Source organism: Gorilla gorilla, chromosome 8 (assembly GCF_029281585.2).
Source record: "Gorilla gorilla gorilla isolate KB3781 chromosome 8, NHGRI_mGorGor1-v2.1_pri, whole genome shotgun sequence".
Taxonomy (NCBI): Eukaryota; Metazoa; Chordata; class Mammalia; order Primates; family Hominidae; genus Gorilla; species Gorilla gorilla.
Genome location: NC_073232.2, coordinates 126,747,821 through 126,767,926, shown reverse-complemented (window position 1 = coordinate 126,767,926; position 20,106 = coordinate 126,747,821). Strand labels below are relative to the sequence as shown.

General features: G+C 40.5%; 1 protein-coding gene across 15 annotated transcripts in view; it reads left to right on the top strand.

Annotated features, from left to right (window-relative positions):
* ABLIM1 (actin binding LIM protein 1) overlaps positions 1-20,106 on the top strand; it is a 390,799-nt gene that overhangs the window by 354,699 nt on the left and 15,994 nt on the right. For 4 of the 15 annotated variants that reach the window (XM_063710526.1, XM_063710525.1, XM_055352215.2 and 1 more), the window contains exons 12-16: positions 1,370-1,499; positions 4,093-4,212; positions 13,747-13,851; positions 15,561-15,608; positions 19,211-19,357. In XM_063710526.1, the coding sequence (XP_063566596.1) occupies positions 1,370-1,499; positions 4,093-4,212; positions 13,747-13,851; positions 15,561-15,608; positions 19,211-19,357 (550 nt within the window). The remainder of the gene's footprint in view (positions 1-1,369; positions 1,500-4,092; positions 4,213-13,746; positions 13,852-15,560; positions 15,609-19,210; positions 19,358-20,106) is intronic. The other 11 variants (XM_019034674.4, XM_055352217.2, XM_019034676.4 and 8 more) reach the window with 6 other exon arrangements.

Below are 20,106 nucleotides of genomic sequence, written 5' to 3'. Positions count from 1 at the left end.
GAATTCGCATGTCGTAATTTCCTTTTTTTTTTTTTGAGACAGAGTCTCACTCTGTTGCCCAGGCTGGGGTGTAGTGTCACGATCTTGGCTTACTGCAACCTCTGCCTCCTGGGTTCTAGCTATTCTCCTGTCTCAGCCTCCCAAGTAGCTGGGATTAGAGGTGCACACCACCATGCTCAGCTAATTTATGTATGTTTAGTAGAGACAGGGTTTCGCCATGTTGGGCAGGCTGGTCGCAAACTCCTGACCTCAGGTGATCCACCCACCTTGGCCTCCCAGAGTGCTGAGATTACAGGCATGAGCCACTGTGCCTGGCCCATGTGTCATAATTTCTTAATTGTGCCCCAATTTGTTGAACATGTAACGCAAATTTTTGCCTTTATGAATAGTAGTACTATGAAAGTATTTGAATAAATTATTCCTCCTTTTAAAGGGCATTTTAAATTATTTTCTTGGGATATGTTTCCCAAGGTGAGAAGTAAAATACCGGCTTTATGGCAACCATCAACTTGTTATTCAGGAGAATTTATTTAAAATGCCACCAGATCAATGTCGTAGACAGTATAGGTTGGTTGGTGGTCAGAACGAAGGATGAGATTAGAGTCAGGAGTCTGGTTCCGAAGCAGGCTTTGCCCATACCAACTACATGCCTACCCACAGGGCTCTTACCAGCTTGGAACCATGTTTCTACATTAGTGGGGGAGGGAGGTGATAGTATGTGACCTACCTTTTCTTGTTGTTATGCAGATCTAGTAGGTATGTGAACATACTTATGAAACAGAAAAGTACAATGTCAGCATGGTCATTGGAATTATTATCTCTTGTCCCATAGCCCTATCTCTATTAAGGTTTATGTGTTTTCATGTTTAAAAATTTTTTTTTTTAAAGAAACAGTGTCTCACTCTGTCGTCCAGGCTGGAGTGCACTGGCACAATCATAGTTTACTGCAGCCTCGAACTCCTGAGTAGCTGGGACTGCAGGCATGTGCCATCATCCCTGGCTAATTTTTTACACTTTTTTGTAAAGACAAGGTCTCGTTGTGTTGCCCAGGCTGTTCTCGAACTCCTGGCTTCAAGCCATCCTCCCACCTTGGCCCCCCAAAGTGCTGAGATCACAGGTGTGAGCCACCACACCTGGCTCTTAAAATTTTGTAATAAGCCCAAGTACTGCAGATTTTGAACAAAGTATATTAGCCACAGAATGCTTATTTGCATATAAAATACCTGCAAAATTTGCACATAAAAATAAGTGCATATATTAATCAAATATATGTAAACAAGTAGACATGATGGTTCCTTGGCAGTGTTTGTGAAGCGTGGTTCCTACTGAGGAATGGTGATAGCCTGAATGTGTTGAACTTTGTTTCCAGGGGTACCAGGATGTTCGGGATCGGATGATCCATCGGTCCACGAGCCAGGGCTCCATCAACTCCCCTGTGTACAGCCGCCACAGCTACACTCCAACCACGTCCCGCTCTCCCCAGCATTTCCACAGACCTGGTAAGGGTGACTGTTCCTGGATTCACTCTATATAACAAACTGTGTTTCTGTGATTTTTTTCCCCTACTATTGATAGCACATTGAAAAATCAATGACTAAACATTTCCATCCCTCTCCCAGAGCAAAATGAAAACTGGTATCCAACAATATTTTATGCTCTATCTTTTCTTGAAACATCAGTCATCCTAAGCCTGTGTTCATTTTGATTTATTAAATAATTATATTTTGACAGCGAGCTACTGGAAGCAAGGGGTTTTTTAAAAAATTTTTTTAGGATTAACAAAAATCTCTTCACTTTGAGACTTAAAATGGAGATCTCCCAAAGAAAATATTTTGATGTGCTTTTTAGGCATACCAACATCATCTAAAATTCAGTATTAGCCATTTTTAACAGCTGGATTATGTTTCCCTTATCTAGGCACATGGTGTTAGTAAGCATGCTTGGTTAAGCACTTTCTAGAAAGAGGACTCAGGGCTGTTCTTGATCACTTTTAAGATCGTTCCAACCCTAAGATTTTCAGTCAGACTTAGGAGACATAAAATCATTTCCAACCCTAAGATTTTCCCTTAGACTTGGAAAACAAAATCATTTCCAACCCTAAGATTTTCCCTCAGACTTGGAAAACAAAATCATTTCCAACCCTAAGATTTTCGATCAGACTTGGAAAACATGCAATTATTAGGCATCACTACTGTAGACAATGCCACGAAGTAGCAGATTTTAGTGGACCTTCATCTGCAGAGAATTTAGTCTCTGTAGCTACTAGTGGGTGTCTCCTGTGTGTAGTGGGAGAAGAATGGAGATCCCAGTACAGATCCAAGATTCCCTGAGAAATAGATTCACAAGGAAGATTCTGGCCTCTAATAAAACCTAATGGTGATGGTGCGCGTCTGTGAAGACTTCATGTTAAGCTTCTTGCTTCTGGACGCATAGATGAGAGCAAACCCATATGCTACCTTTTTTAAAATAAATTGTACAAGAAATAAAACCAAAAGAATTAACAGGATGATAAAAAGCTGCAATCTTCTAAGGCCCTAGATTTAATGATCGTAGAGAATTCAAACTATTTGATCCTTTGATAATGTATAATTTTCTCTACGCTGATAAATGTTTGTGCTATTTATTGAATTACATTAAATGAAAGTTCTCAGGAATTTTTTTTCCTTTATTTCATAGGCTATTATATTCATTTTATTCATGCTCAGGACGTGAGTCCTGATTTAAGCCTTTGTCCATTTGGGTAATAAGAAATCCTTTATGCTGGGCCAGGCGTTGTGGCTCATGCCTGTAATCCCAGCACTTTAGGAGGCTGAGGCAGGTGGATCACCTGAGGTCAAGAGTTCAAGACCAGCCTGACCAATATGGTGAAACCCTGTCTCTACTAAAAATACAAACATTAGCTGGGCGTGGTGGCATGCGCCTGTAGTCCCAGCTACTTGGGAGGCTGAGACAGGAGAATTGCTTGAACCTGGGAGGCGAAGGTTGCAGTGAGCCGAGATCACGCCACTGCACTCCAACCTGGATGACAGAGCGAGACTCCATCTCAAAAAAAAAAAAAAAAAAAAAAAGAAATCCTTTATGCTGCCACCCTGCTCATGTACATATGCTGAGGTCACTGAGACCCCAGCCATGGAGTTGCCGGAGTGGCGTGGGGTTATAGGGGCATTGTTGTTCCAAAGACCCCTGAACAGTGAGGGGAGTGGTCAGTCAACACTCCTTCCCCCAAAAGCTCATGTCCTTACTGAGAAAGTTTCCATCTGTTCCAATCATGGTTCTGATGCCAATAGACTTTAGAATCTTCTCCTTCTCTCCTTTCACAATATATTACATGTATGCCCGATGCCACTTGTTAGGCTTTAGAGTTATTATTTTGAAGTCTGCCCTTCCAAAGTGAAGCTGGAGGGATTCTGATAGCATACTTGTGATCCATATAGAACACCCCAAAGTGTCTACTCCACAAGTTCTAGATGCCAGATGATGATTTAAAACCCCCTCGGTCTGGGTTGAATTTGAATGGTCCATTCTTCCTGAGATAACTGAGTTTCCAGCCTCCAGTCCTCCTGCTGAAGTTCTCAGGATATATAGACCTCTTTGCCACACAGGGAACACAAACAGGTTTTCCTTCTATGTAGGCGAAATAAAATTAAACTTACAGTGCGATGTTTGCTTAAGAAAAAAAAAAACCTGACCCTTACATATAAATACAATGATTGTCATTTTTTTTTATAAGCATTTCAGAGAGTTCTGTTTTGTCAGGTGCTTTTTAAAAACAGCTGTTGTTGAGTCTAAATGACGTGCCTGCTACTGGCTGAACAGAGACCATCCGGGTGACCATTTCTTCTCACCAAAGCCATTTATTCTCAGAGAGTGACTCTGTACCCACCTGAACCTCTTTGCAAACTCTCCCCCACTTTGCCTCAGCCTTAGCAGGTGCATTCTTAACCCTTTCTCCTTCCTCCCTTTTCAGCCTCCTAATTAACGTTCTTTATTTTGTTTTCCCTTGGAACGATGGCACTTTCCCTGCTCCTGTGTTAATTTCTGTTCTTCTTTTCTGTTTCCACCGTGCCCTGCCCCTGACTCCTTGCTGCACAGAGCTTTTGTCTCCTGGTGTGCAGAGGTTGTCGTACCTGCGCACCAGCAGCCTCAGCCCCACCCACAGCGACTCCCGCCCCAACCCCCCTTTCCGACACCACTTCATTCCCCATATCAAAGGTAAGGAGGCAGGTTTCTCCAGGCAGCACCCTGCATAGTGGAGATTTATTAGCACCCTGGGAAGGCTAATAAGGTGTATCTCCAAGAGTTAGTGCCGAGCTTTTGAGCTCTCAGCATGCCTGCGTGTGTCATGACTATACCCAACAGTTGTCTTAGAAGGGGCATAGCGTCTCTCATTGGGAGAAATATGTCACTTCTAAGGGCTCTAGATGAAGAAGCAGGAAGTATGTTTAAGACCATAAGATTTATTATCCACTACTTTAAAAAAAGAAAATATACATATATATTATTATTTTGTTTTTGGATGCATTGAAACAAAATATAATATATATAATTGGAATATTTTCCTGGGTTCAATACGCAACGTGTCTCAGCAAAACACGGTAGTGTTTAGTAACAGATATCCAAAAGCTGTCTTACCGGTGATAAACCATGACCATATTAACATGTTTGGGCAGCATTAAAAGATCTATGGCAACATCAATGTTTCTCTTTGAGCCGACTCTCAGAGCAGTCATCTTTTGATTTGTCCTAACTCCCACATGATGCAGAAGAGAGGCTTTGCCTTCTGTTTTCTGTTCCCGCCTCACATTTCTGCCCCATCCCTTCTTTTTCATCATTGTCGGCAATGCTTCTGCAGCCGTCCTCAGTTGGGACTCTCCACACTGGGGGAGCCGAGAACCCTGAAGAGGCTACAAAGGGGTCATAATTTAAAATTAAGTAGGAGTTCCCAGAATGGTGCGAACTTGATTTGAACCAAATAAACCAATAATAATAGCTGAAGGAGGAAGGAGGAGGCAAGCACAGATGTTATCACGGGTCTTAAAACAGTCCTAAAGGACTCTTAACCATGTGCTGCTCCACGTGTCGTGGCCCTGATGCTTCCATTGAGGAGCTTGTTCTGGTTTACTGAATTTTCGTTGTCAGGCTACCCAAGCTTTTTCTTTGTGCTCACCTGGTTGTTGAGCGGCTGAATCCTAAAAGGTACATGTACTGTACTTATCAGTATGCAGTGATTCTATAAATTTGCTAATTTCAGCATTCTCTATGTTTTGAAAATAATATTGCTTATTGAAGCAATCATGCTTATCAAAGACACACCTGGAGTTAAGGTACACGTGCCATTTGCCATTAGCAAATTTTTTGATAGGTGCAACACTCTCTAAAACTCTTGACAGATTATTTTACTTTATTTTTTTTATTTTTTATTTTTTTTGACACAGAGTCTCGCTCTGTCACCCAGGCTGGAGTACAATGGTGCAAACTTGGCTCACTGCAACCTTCTTATGCCTCAGCCTCCTGAGTAGCTGGGATTACAGGTGTGCACCACCACACCCAGCTAATTTTTGTGTTTCTGGTAGAGACTGGGTTTCACTATGTTGGCCAGGCTGGTCTCAAACTCCTGGCTTCAAGTGATCCACCCGCCTTGACCTCCTAACGTGCTGGGATTACAGGCGTGAGCTATCATGCTCAGCCGACAGATTATTTTAAATTATAAGTGCTAATTAGTATTTTGGGGGAAAATTTTTATTTATAAAATGTCAAGATTATACTTTAGAGAATGTTTATAAAATCATAAATAAATTATGCTGTTTTTTTTTCTTAAAAAAAAAAACCCTTCAGTTGTGTATTTTAAAGAGACTTTAATATAACAGCCATTAGCCAAATTAAGATTTTGGTTATTTCTGCTGAGGTGGGCAGATTGCTTGAGCCCAGGAGTTCAAGACCAGCTTGGGCAACATGGCGAAACCCCATCTCTACCAAAAATACAAAAAAAAATTAGCCGGGCATGGTGGTGCATGCCTGAAGTCCCAGCTACTCAGAGGCTGAAGCAGGAGGATTGCTTGAGCCCAGGAGGTGGAGGTTGCAGTGAGCTGAGATCGAGCCACTGCACTCCAGCCTAGGTGACAGAGCAAAACCCTGTCTCAAAAAAAAAAAAAACGAAAGAAAACAAAGATTTTGGTTATTTCTGATATTTAAGAAAAAATACATTATTGGTTCATTAAAATGTAAACTTCCTCACTTGGCTATTATATGTTTCAACTTGTAGAGAGAGACTTTTTGTAGAAAGAAAAGTGTCACAGGCCCTATAAAGTTACACAGTTTGTCCAAATAACACAGCACAAAGTGTCCATAAATGGTCAATGACTAATACTGCTTCATGTCCATGAGTAGCCATGTGGAGAGTTGAAAAGCCCATGGGCATTGGAATCTGGGTTCAGATATGATCTCCGTCACTTGCTAGCTGTATCACCTTGGGTTGCTTATTTATCCTGTTGAGTGTCACTTGACTCCTCTATAAATCAAGAACAATGAGACTCCTACATCACGAGGTGAAGTGTCTTGGTGTGGGGCACACCCACCTTGGTCAGCATGGTGCTCTTAAATTGCTTTTTTTTGTTTTTTTGGAGACAGAGTCTCACTGTGTTGCCGAGGCTGGCATGCAGTGGCACAGTCTCAGCTCACTGCAGCCTCCGCCTCCCAGCTTCAAGCGATTCTTCTGCCTCGGCCTCCTAAGTAGCTGGGATTACAGGCGTGCGCCACCACGCCTGGCTAATTTTTGTATTTTTAGTAGAGACGGGGTTTCACCATGTTGACCAGGCTGGTCTCGAACTCTTGACCTCAAGTGATCTGGCCACCTCGGGCTCCCAAAGTGCTGGGATTACAGGCGTGAGCCACCGCGCCCGACCTTAAATCATTTTTGATGCCATCATTCTGTTCACTTTTCACAGCATTCTTGGGAAATGGGCTCGGTGAGGAGACCAAGTACAGAGGCCCTGGCTAAGTAACTGTCCAGGGGCTCACCACTAGGACGTGGCAGTGCTGGACTAGACCCAGGCCCCCTCCTCCCCAGGAACGCTCCTTCATATAAGGGCCATGCATTTCAGTATAAATATGTGTGAAGATAATTTTTAAAGCATACGTTTATTTTTCATCCCTTTTAGCCAGAAAATTGTATTCTTATTGACTCTTAGACCAAGAATGATCCTCAGTCATTTAGATCACAAAATTAAGAAATATTTACTTTTCCATAGAAATATTAAATGGTTATAAAAATTATAGCACCCCTATGTTCCTAAATGGTGCTTTATTAAAAATGTAGATATACATTCTTTTCTGTTTTCAGTCTGCATTTGAAGTGTTTGACACCGTCAGGTGTTCTGGATTTGAATGATAAAAAGCATTATCCAAAAGGAATTAGTGACCCTGAACTTAAAAACATCTAATAGTCTCTCTCCCCTTTTCTTTTTACTAGACGTGTGCCTATAGTTTGTTCATATGAAATAGTCTTTATGCTTCAGATGCAAAGTGTAATGTACATAACAGTATATACTTAGTTTTTCAATCATATGAGCTTTTTGCCAACCTTAAAGATAAATCATTGGCTGCTTTGGGCACACTGCCTATTGGGCAGTCCTGCTCCACAGGGAGCAGTGTAAAAAAAAAAAAAAAGATATGTGGTGGAGATTTTGTACATTAAAGATATTGCTTTAAAAGCCTAGTGTATTTGGCTAAATGTGGATTCTCCAAGGAATTACGTCTTAGTTATTTTGAAAAACATGCATCCATTTACATGGAAGACCTCTCCAGCACTTAGAAATTTCCGAATGGGGGGAGCCTATGGCCATTGATAACACATCCAAGATATCTTTGAGATAAGTCAATGTCTTCCAGGATTTTTTGTGGCCCTTCATTGACTTTTATCTTGGAGCTTGTCTTGGAACTTGAGGGAGTTTTTGTTTGTTTGTTTGTTTTGTTTTGTTTTTAATGGATGTGAGCTGGGAGCTTGACCTAAGGTAGGATGTCCATCTCAGAGGCAGGGGGCGCCCTTTGCCACTCTGGCAGCCAGAAGCCCAGCCTTCCGTTGCCCAAGTCCACTTCCTGTTCCTTGTTTTTGCAGCATGTGACCCAGGCCTGGGGCTCACTGAGCTGAGGACGCCTGCATGGTTGTAAAGCTGAGATGCACGGCATAGACTGTTTCTCTCCTTCACTGGCTTCCCCATTCATTTTCCATAACATCCATTGTTGGTTGGGTGTATTTTTATTTCTGTCCTCCAAACTTCCTTGTAGCCTCATTCTATCTTAGTATATCTTTGGGCCATTTGGACAACCTTATGCCTAGAGATTTGGAAAAACCATTTTCACTTTGTTTCGGGCTTCGTTTGTGAAGTGTCTGCTAAGTTTCTCTTCCTTCCCCTTTGAAATACTGCTAGACATGACATTCTGTGTCCATGAAGTATAAATTGGATTTCTGAGCAGGAGGGTTACATATATTAAGTTTCTTTGAAAGGAATCTTTCCTCTTTTGCTATAAATATGAGTTGCCATGATGTAAATATATATTTGACACTTGCTGAAGGAAACCGTAACTCTTATTGACGCTTTAGACAAGAACCGGCAATCTTAAAACTGTCACAAAATTCTGGATGCCGCCAACTTATCTTAAGGTTCCCTCAAGATGTTCATTTATATTTGGGGATGTAAGCACTCTGAGTCCAGAAAGCTAGGCAGTGCTCCAACAGGTCCCCACAGCAGAATCGCACACCCCCATCTCTATTCGCTTGTCTTAGAATTAGTCACTCGGGCTCTCATGGTGCCAAAAAGAAGAATGAAAGTGGAGATGGGCATTTAAATGTGTGAAGTACAGTGAGAGTCCTGTGAGTGAATGCTCCCCTGAGGTCTAAAAAATTGGCTTACTAGGCTAACAGGAAAGGAGATAAAAATGAAGGCCAAGAAATAGAAATAGAAAGATAAATAGAAATATAGTAGCTTGTCACTACAATAGATGAGAACACTAACAACTTAGGGTGGCCCAATCTGAGGACTTAAAGGAACAAAATAGCTATGAGTGTGATATATATATATACTATTGTATTATGCACACACACACACACACACACACACACACACAGAGTAGTTTTGTTTTTTGTTTTGAGACAGAATCTCACTTTGTCGCCCCAGCTGGAGTGCAGTGGTGCAATTTCGGCTCACTGCAATCTCCACCTCCCGGGTTCAAGCAATTCTCCTGCCATAGCCTCCTGAGTAGCTGGGATTACAGATGCCTGCCACCAACACCTGGCTAATTTCTGTATTTTTAGAAGAGACAGGGTTTCACCATGTTGGCCAGGCTGGTCTCAGACTCCTGACCTCAAGTAATTCACCCGCCTCAGCCTCCCAAAGTGCTGGGATTTCAGGCATAAGCCATCATGCCCATGCCTGGCCTATTATTTTTAAACAGTATCTTATTCAGGGTTGATTGATGACAACGATGATGATGAAAATAATGATATCTTCCAAATATGATATTTCATCTGGTGTGTCACACATTACTTTGTTTAAGTAAGGAACTATGCACAGATGACCTCTTAGGGCCCCCATAAGTTATTTCCTGCCAGGGTTGGGTTCAAAGTTATATCATTTAAATAGGGTATTGGCCAGGTGCAGTAGCTCACGCCTGTAATCCCAGCATTTTGGGAGGCCAAGGCGCCGCAGATCACTTGAGGTCAGGAGTTTGAGGTCAGGAGTTTGAGATCAGCCTGGCCAACATGATGAAACCCCGTCTCTACTAAAAACACAAAAACTAGCTGGATGTGGTGGTGCATGTCTGTAATCCCAGCTACTTGGGAGGCTGAGGCAGGAGAATCGCTTGAACCTGGGAGGCGGAGGTTACAATGAGCCGAGATTGCACCACCGCACTACAGCCTGGGCAACAGAGCAAGACTCTGTCTCAAAAAAAAAAAAAAATTAAAAATAAATAAAGATAAGGTGTTTAATTTAGAAAAGGGAAAGAGGCCTCTTCTTGAGAATTTTTCTTTTTCTTTTAAAAATGCCCAAAATTTGTCATGCCTTTGGTATTTCAAGGGCTAAGAATTTGGTACCTAGCAACATTATGTATTCCAAGAACTTATTCCCCAATGAGTGGTTGTGATATGTGAAAAGCACATTCTGCAGAATTGCTGAGATGGGTGTGTTATTGGGTCTCTCTTTACCTGATTTTCAAAAATGCTTTGTGGGAAATTTTAAATGATTATAGTTAAATCTACTTACAAAATTTGAACAAAGTAGTGTTTTTTTTTTTTTTTTTAAAAACAACTAGAGAGGTGAATGTTTGCTGAAGACATCCAGCCTAATATAGAACCACACCCAACTGGTGACAGCATTCAGCCAGAATCCAGTCCTTGGGAATTCAGACAGCTACTCCATAACCTTTGAGAGGCTTTGACCATATGCAAGAAGTGAGGGGCTTCTACAGGCACTGGCCAACACAGGGTCTTGTTGATAGAAATATTTTAATCCCTGGACAAATGTCTAATTCTAATAACCTTAAAGTTTGTGTCCTGCATATGCAGATATTTTTGTGTGTGCGTGACACTGGCTAATAATGATAAAAACTGATTTAATGGGGGTTCATTTGATTGTGTATTGTAACCAAAACCTATGAGAACTTTCCTGGAAACATCTGATTTTCTGCAAGGACAGTGGAGGTCTATGTGAAAGAACAAAAGCATGCGGCAGGGGGGTTCAGAAGCAGTAGTAAAAGTTGGGACCCATTATACCTTCTTTCGAGAAAAGACCGTAAGAATGATTCTGTTTTTCAGTTATGGATTACTCTTGTTAATTTCTAATGTTCATAGGATTAAATCATTTTTCTTCAGTGAAACATTTAAATTGGAGTTGTCAAGGATTAGCTGTAATGGCAAACTTATAAAACAGGTGTTGTTGTGAGCCCAGTGCTGTACACAGGTCTTTACTTATCATCATCAATGGGTTCTTGGAAACTGTGACTTAAGTGAATTGAAATATTAAAAAAACTAGTTTTTCCCCTCATCAGTGTTCTAGATTGAAATAAACGACGTTCTTCAAGGACCTGCTATATGTTGTTTTGCTTAAAGTTGCAGTTTCCAGCCGGGTGCGGTGGCTCACGCCTGTAATCCTAGCACTTTGGGAGGCTGAGGCGGGTGGATCACGAGGTCAGGAGATTGAGACCATCCTGGCTAACGCGGTGAAACCCCGTCTCTACTAAAAAAATTCAAAAAATTAGCCGGGCGTGGTGGCGGGCGCCTGTAGTCCCAGCTACTCAGGAGGCTGAGGCGGGAGAATGGCGTGAACCCAGGAGGCAGAGCTTGCAGTGAGCCGAGATCGCGCCACTGCACTCCAGTCTGGGAGACAGAGCGAGACTCCATCTCAAAAAAAAAAAAAAAAAAAAAGTTGCAGTTTCCAGTAACCTGTTGATATTAAGTGAGGACTTATTGCACTAGCATCTGGCTTCCTTTAATTTAGAGAAAATTGATGGTGAATCTTGCCATGGTGCTTGCTAAATTAGGCCAATAAATAGCTGTGGAGGTAATTAATTGGCCTCCTTCAATCATTCATTCACAGACATTTATTAAGCACTTACTCCTGGCCAGGCAATACCCTGAGCACTGATGATGATAAATGAGACCGAGTTTTAATTCAGCAACAAGTTTAAAACACTATTTCCTTCTAAATGCAAATTATAATCTTCCTTCCTCTGTTTTCCTCTGTGTTTTTTATACTCATTTTTTCCCAATAGGAACTAGTTACTTCTCTTTAGGAGAGGGGTAAATGAGATAACATTTTTATAAATTAGCTTTTTAATAGATCAATAGTTTGGGATGATATTTCATAATTTTTAGGAACTAATATATGACTTAAATAATAAAGTCAACATTATAACATATTTGGGGCTGGATGCTAAACCAACCCTTGATAAGAAAAGACAAAAGTTTCAGAACACCAATAACCAAAAGCCAGAAATCTAAATTTGACTCAGTAATAGACACAGATCCCATATTTGGAATATCTTACTGCCCATTTAGTGTAGATCTGTACTCTGGTTACTTAAAAATGTACATGCTGAGACATTAAAATTCTCTTGAATGTATATTCAAACTGTAACAATTGACATCTTTCACACTTGACTGGATAGATTTAGAAAAATTTGACCTGAAGCAACTGGCCAGACCTCTATTTTCTGATGATCTATGATTTATTTAAAATTATTAGTGTTAATAAATAAATAAATTGGACTTTATCAAAAATTTTAAACTTTTGTGCTTCAAAGAATTCCACCAAAAAAGTGAAAAGACAACCTACAGACTGGGAGAAAATATTTGCAAATTCATATTATTTCTGACAAGAGACTTGTATCCAGAATATATAAAGAGCTCTTACAACTCAGAAGTAAAAGTCATTACCACTACTAATTTATTGAGCTTTAATAGTCCTACATCTTCTGGTGTCTTCTTGAGACAAGATGTTTGCCCAGACATAGGGTAGGGGGACAATTTAGGCCAGTTACAAATCTCTTTCTAATTTTGCACAAGCTGAATTAGTTTATCTTGGCCATTCTCCTGGTCAGAAGGGAGTGATGGTGGCTATGGTGGCACTTAAAGCTTTTGCAGCCACCCCTTTGCTCTCTTTTCTGCCCTGGTCCCTCTTCTCTCCTCCAAGAGCACCATGCCTTCCAGACAAGGTGGCCAGTCCTGTTGCTCCTCCAGTCTGCACCCTTCCACACCCTCCTTTCTCATGACATTCCAGCTGTCTGGAATATGGGCTTCCCACCCTCCCATTCACCTAACCTCTCACCTGGTGAGCTTACTCTTTGATGCCCAGCTCAAACCTAGCTTGAAGAATTGGTGGCACCTTCATCTGAGTCTCATAGCATTTTTCTTATACCTCAGAGTAAACAATTGCATGTCATTATATGGCGTTTAAGTTTGTCTCCTTAGCCTCTAAGTCCCTTGAGGGCAGGGACTATATCTCATTCATCTATTTGTCCTCAGTAGTACTCAGTGCCCAGCCATAGTAGGTGTTCAATAAATGTTTCAGTGATTGAATCATTGGCCGGGGTTGAGCCTCATCTTTGAAGTGAAAGATGGGGAGAGGTATATAAATGGTCATGAAATACCTGGCTGACACGTGTCTGACTCTATTTTATATATTTCAAAGTGAGGAAAACAGAAACATATGCAAACACGCTGCAATTGAAGGCACTTTGTATTCCTAAGGGGAAGGACTTGGTGACCACACGGGTTCCCGGACTTAACCTTCAGATTGGAGAAACCTCTGCTAATTACCAGCTGCTACCATCATGCTTGAGAGTGATTTGTATTTGGGTTTGCCTAGCCCGCTCCTTTACACGCTTGGGATTTAACCACCTGACAACTGATCCTGAATCATGAGCAAGCAGCTTTCCATCGCTCCCAATGTCCCCTCCATCTAATCAGTTTGCTGCGAGCCCACAGCTTTCAATGCATGCCATTGGAATGACGCACCTGACCGCTAGCTGCTTCTAACCCAGCTCCACCTGAGTTCAAATCGCTGCAACAGAAAACTAAACCTGATATCACCTTTGCAAGTCAAGTTGATAAATTGAGTTTGTTTCTTTTGTTTCTCCTTTTTGATGAACCTCCTTCCAGTCTGTTGTTTTGAATTTTTATTACACTTGCTTTGTTTTCTTTGTTTCTCTCTCCCTTCTCTCATTTTGTTTTTTGCATTCTTCTCATTGGAGGCAATGAGCCGTCCAGCGGCCGGAACTCCCCTCTCCCTTACCGGCCAGACAGCCGCCCTCTAACTCCAACTTACGCTCAGGCCCCTAAACATTTCCATGTTCCAGGTAGGAGCTGACACAGTCTGTGTCTTGGTGTCCTGTCACAGTGTAGAATGTAGCCTTGTAACCTCGTCTTGTCTCATCTCTCATGCTCTTTTAATTGGGATGCACAGTTAACAAACCCTAAATTGCAGGATCTGACCTAGGGGGCCTTTCAAAAGTTTTATGTGCTAAATGCCAGGATTATGTTGAAGGTTTATGTTTTCTAAAATAATCTTTGAAGAGTGTGGGTGATGGGTAAAAGCAGTTGGGTTGTTTTGTTTTGTTTTTTACTAAAATTTTAATTGTACCTTTTTATCATTGCCTTCTGAGATATCTTTCTGTGGTTTGCTGTCATTGACTAATTATGGCAATGGCAATCTGGTTATCTTCTCATCCTAAAGACTGAACCACAGTATCACCTGAGAGAATACTTTTATATTTCCTGTTTTTCTCTAATGTGGAGACTTTCTCCAAGGACTTTTCAGAGAGATGTAGAATTGGGTGAATTGGTTGGTCTTTCTGCAGCGCATAACAGACTAGCCATCTCCATAGCCCGTGAAGATATCTTGCAATTTAGGCTTGGTGCTGCAAGCTTTGCTCTAGTAGTCACAAGCATTTGCTGTCATAATACAAATAGTAATTTGACATCAGAAACTGAAATAATCAGAGCCCATTAATATAATATCTTAATGTTTAGAATCAGCTCACTTTGTAAGGACAGGATTAGCCATCAGAGGTAATAATATTATATTTCTACCAGCAGTATATTGTTTTTTGCTTTGTTTAGCTACTGAAAGTAGTTTCATAAATTACCCACTATATTAATGTAAGTGTACATATTTAGAATCTATAATCATTTTTTTCTTTTGCTTCTAAACTTACCTAATAAAACAGAGGAAAGTTCACTGAGATTTATATCACTTAGTTGGGACTGTCCTTTCTAAAAAAGTTTAATTGAATCTTGAAAATTAATGTTCTATATTTGGGATTTTTCACATAAAAATGCCCCACCAAGATACAGTGCCCACGGTTCTGGGGAAACAGAAACCTTTTGAAATTTCCTGAGTATTTATAGTTAAAGCAAAATGGTTCCATAATCCAAGGGGGTCTTGTATAAATACATACATAGTGTTTAGCATCTCTTTTCTTTTTCATTCATTCTTTTTTTAAAAAATTTGGCCTGTATAAATTAGGATTTGTTGAACATCCCATCAGCACACCAGGCTAGCCTTGCACATAAAAAGTTTCTATGTTTTTTTTAAAAAAACTTTTGATTTTTCTACATTGCTTTCCACTGTTCCACTCATTAGTTGAAAAGTAAATTGAGCCACTGGTATCTACTGGGGGCTCAATTTCTAGACAATAGCAATTTGGGCATTTTCCCCAAGCTGGTTATGTCTTTCTCACCATAAGAGTACCACCACTGCTTGCGTTTCTTCCTATTTTAATCCCACTTTCAATGAAGTGTGTATTTGAAATAAATGGCTCATGAGTTAATCACATCTTTATATATCCTAAGATGTATTACAAAGGCTTCCATAACACTTGTCTGTAGTAAGCCACTCATTTCTATAATTTTTCTTCCAATAAACTCAATCTTTGTAATACAGAAATTAACCTTCTGGGTTATTTTTGTTCAAGATCTTCAGTTTGATTTGCCCCTTGGTTGATCTGTTTTTCCCATCGCTGAACTGGTTCCCATAATCACACACCTTTGCTTTTCATTTCCACAGATCAAGGAATCAACATTTACCGAAAGCCACCCATCTACAAACAGCATGGTAAAACCCGCTTTCCTCCGTGTAGCTTTTAAATAGCCAAGTCAGCTGAACTTCTCCTTGCTGTCCTCTGCAAGGCTTTTCCTGCTGCTGCTTTTGAGAGTAAAACTGGGGCATCCAGCATATTATGCCTTTCTGGTCTACTAAGATGTAAATATTGTAAAATTGATTCTCCTGGATGGAGAGACTTAGCTTGATTAGAAAGCTTCTAACCTGTTTCTGAGCCCATCAAACAATGTATCATTCCGTTCCTAGAGAAGGGGAAGTACTGGTCACACAGCAACTCACAAACATCCTAGCAAGACTTTTTTCTTTTTGCCATCAAATATAGTCACCCTTTAAAATAACTTTGATGAGACTAATTTAAACTAGTGAAAAACCAGCCACCTAGAAAAACTAATTTGACTGAGCCTACATCAACTTGGCTGTCCAGGTCTCCAGTTTCTTATTGGGCATGAAGATGTGTGCACAGTGGAGTGGACAGGATACAGGCTAACACAGAGGTCAAGGCTCTGCTCCCACTTTCTCCCTAAATGGCTCTGTGACGTCATTTCTCTGTGCTTCAGTTTTCTCTTCTGTAAAAACCAGTTAGTTAGATCAGTTTGTCTCTGAACTTCCTGCAAACTAAGAATCACTAACGTGGATGTATAATTCTGTTTTCCTTTTTTTAACTCAGGAACTCACATGACTTTATGTAAATCACATTTTCCTCCACCATTATTAAGTCTCTGTAGATATATCGACCATAAATCTTTGTGAAAAGATATCTAAAGCTGGTCTTCAGGCGTTTTCAGAAAATTCTACACAGATTGTGCCTGGAAATTTGAAGGCTGCCTTTAGAATTCAGCTGACTGACATTCATGAGTCCTTAAGAATTAGGATAACATGAGGCCAGGTGCAGTGGCTCACGTCTGTAATCCCAGCACTGTGGGAGGCCGAGGCAGGTGGATCATTTGAGGTCAGGAGTTCAAGACCAGCCCAACCAACGTAGCGAAACCCTGTCTCCTCTATTAAAAATACAAAAAAAGTTAGCTGGGCGTGGTGGCGCACACCTGTAATCTCAGCCACATGGGAGGCTGAGGCAGGAGAATCACTTGAATTCAGGAGGCAGAGATTGCAGTGAGCTGAGATCACACTACTGCACTCCAGCCTGGGAGACAGAATGAGACTCTGTCGCCAAAAAAAAAAAAAAAAGAAAGAAGAATTAGGACGATGTGAAAATCAAATAACATTGAAAATGCATAAGGAAAAAAATTTTAGACCAAAATCAGGAAGACAAAGAGAAATGTATGTATCGTAATGGTTCTAGAGTTATGATTTTTTTCTCATCTTTTTTTTTTTGAGGTTTTAAACCATACGCTTGCTTTTTAAGTTTGTTAACATTGTTTTTGTTTTTTTTTTATGGTTTATTGTCTTTCCACACACTCATTAACATGTGAATGTTTAACTACTGACTTCACCAATTCTAATGCGTAAGTACTGTTTGAAGTCATCCTTTTGTTGTTAATTTAAGAATAAAATTCTCAGCGTTTGATTTGTCAACTTACAGACTTTAAAAAATACTATCTTTAGGTCCTCCTCTCTGAACAAAAATAATCAAATAATTAAAATTTAAGGAGATTGGATAATGTTAGATTATTTGTTTGGAAGGAATTAGTTGACTTCTTTTCATAATATTTACTTTGACTGAAGTCTTTCAGTCTGTTATAATTAATTAAAAATAGCCCAGCCAGACCAGCGCTTTCCAAAGGATGTTTTTGCAAAACAGCCATTCCATGCCAAAGAAATAGTTGTTATGCCCCAAACTGGTGTCTGTGCCCTGATGCGTTTGAGAAAGGCTAGATTTAAACTTGATTTAAATTTGTTCTTCATAATGCAGAACTTCTGAGAACTCCTTATATGCTAACATGTTTTGTCCATCTTTAAGAAGGGGATTTCCTATGTAGTGTTTTCCAAGCTGAAATGGTTTTCTCATGAGGTTAGAGACTCAGAGGAACACTGTTTCATGCCTGGCCAAGACTTTACCTCCTAAACTGGGCACAGTGGCCCACACCCATAGTCTCAGCTACTTGGGAGGCTGAAATGAGAGACCTGCTTGAGTGCAGGAGTTAGAATCCAGCCTGCACAACATAGCAAGACCCTGTCTCCAAGGAAGGGAAAAAAGACTACCCCTTTGTATTGGGTGACCTTGGTTGAGTTATTTAAGCAAATTGAGACCCCGAAGGTTACTCGAAAAATGGAGGACTTAGAGCTGAAGATTCAAAAGGTTATTTCCAGATTTTAAAATATGTAAGCCCAGAAGAAAAAAGTTATTTAAGGCATTATAAATACATTTTGAAATATTTAGTGACATCCCTGGCCGATTTGCAAAATTAGCCAGAATCAGGGACTGTCCATTTAACCTGGTTTGTTTTGCTCCATCTCTGTAGGTTAGATGTGGGGCTCTAAGCTGTGACTCCTCCTCTAAGCATAGCCAATAAGAACTTTGTGAACTAATATTGCTGCTAGTTTGGCTTTTGTTGTTTTAAAGTTGGATAACTCACTTGTGTGCACAGACCTTTGAACAAAACAATGAGTGGAAACGGCAAACATAAGTTTCAGTGCCAAATTCCTGCAAGCTGAAAGTGGATTTTCCAATGTCCATTTCTCCTAGGACTCAAGGACACATGTATTTAGTATATAAGGATTAGAATGAAATGGACCAGACAGGGTGTGGTGGCCCATGCCTGTAATCCCAGCACTTTGGGAGGCCATGGTGGGCGGATCACCTGAGGTCAGGAGTTCGAGACCAACCTGGCCAGGAGAAACCCTGTCTCTACTAAAAATGCAAAAATCAGCTGGGCATGGTGGTGCATGCCTTTAATCCCACCTACTTGGGAGGCTGAGGCAGGAGAATCCCTTGAACCCGGGAGACAGAGGTTGCAGTGAGCCAAGATTGTACCACTGCACTCCAGCCTGGGCGAAAGAGTGAGACTCTGTCTCAAATAATAATAATAATAATAATAATAATAATAATAATAATAATAATAGAATGAACTGGACCAACATATTTGTGGCTTCTTGCCCAAAGATGCAAAGCCAGCCAACCCTCTAATGATTAACAACTACAGTCAAGTGACAGCGTCATGCTTTCAACTTAGCTCTTTAATTTTAGATTACTAATTACTCTAGGAGAGTGTTGTCCACTGGAACTTTCTATAAGGATGGAAATGTTCTATATTTGCACTGGCCAGGACAGTAGGCACTAATCACATGTGACTACTGAGCAGTTGAAATATGGCTAGTGAAACTGAGGAGCAGAATTTTAATTGTATTAATTTTTTTTGTTTAAATAGCCTCATCTAGCTAGTGCTGGGCAGCACTCTAGAATAGGGTTTTTCAGATGTAGAACACATGTAGAATGAAGCTTTGCTTCTGACGTAAATTAAGGAAAATGAGTTGACTTGTCAATAGGTACCTCTGAGTGACTGGGCCATGGATAATGGTAATAGACAGAACTTTCTGGAACTGAAACTTTTGCCAGAGAACAAGAAAACTATGTAAGTGGGGTTGTACCACCATTGTCTTACAGACCAATAGCTAAGCAACCCCTGATTCCCATCTAGATGCAGCTGCCTTGGCAGCCCAGAGCAAGTCCTCAGAAGATATCATCAAGTTTTCCAAGTTCCCAGCAGCCCAGGCACCAGACCCCAGCGAGACACCAAAGATTGAGACGGACCACTGGCCTGGTCCCCCCTCATTTGCTGCCGTAGGTATGCAACTGTCACGGCTAAGTCAAAGGGACAAACTGCTAGGAGAGCTCAAGATGACATGCTTAAAAACATGAAAGAAAATGTATCCTATTAGGAAGATTTTAAAGAAAAATATGACCAAGAGGTAGCATAGTGAAAAGAACTAACGTGGTATTAACTTGTTGTACAAAACGCTTAAAAGTTACAAAAACACATCCACCAGAGTCTTGTTCTAACCAAACCCACTGGGATCCAGAACTGGTCTAAAACCAATGGTTTGCATGGACTCTCAGAGTTAATACTGCAGAATCAGTAACTCTGTTGAACATAGTTGAGTGAAAGCCTTGTGGCAAGAACATTGTTCTATATAATTAGAGTCTAGTGGGTGAATTTACCGAATGTTTGTAGAAGCATGACTTCTTTCAGTTAAATTTGTTTTAGACTATTTCTGGGTTGTAGTTGTAATTCTTAACAACCAATCTTAACACTGAAGCACTTTCATTTTTCTTGTGAGATCACGTTGTCCATCATGCAAAAGGGCTATTGCAGAGTAGTAGGTGTTCTGAAATATTACTTCTGTGAAGTTATGTGATTTTACATCTACCATTTTCATGAATTCTGTGCTAAAATGTCATATTTTAGCTGTTTCATTCTTTGCTTCATGCTTTCCAATTATGTTTGTGTCTTTACTATATTATCAGTAGTGAACCTACTCGGCCTAAAAAGAAGTATTAGCAAACCCAGAAGCTAATACTGAAAATTTAGCGAGT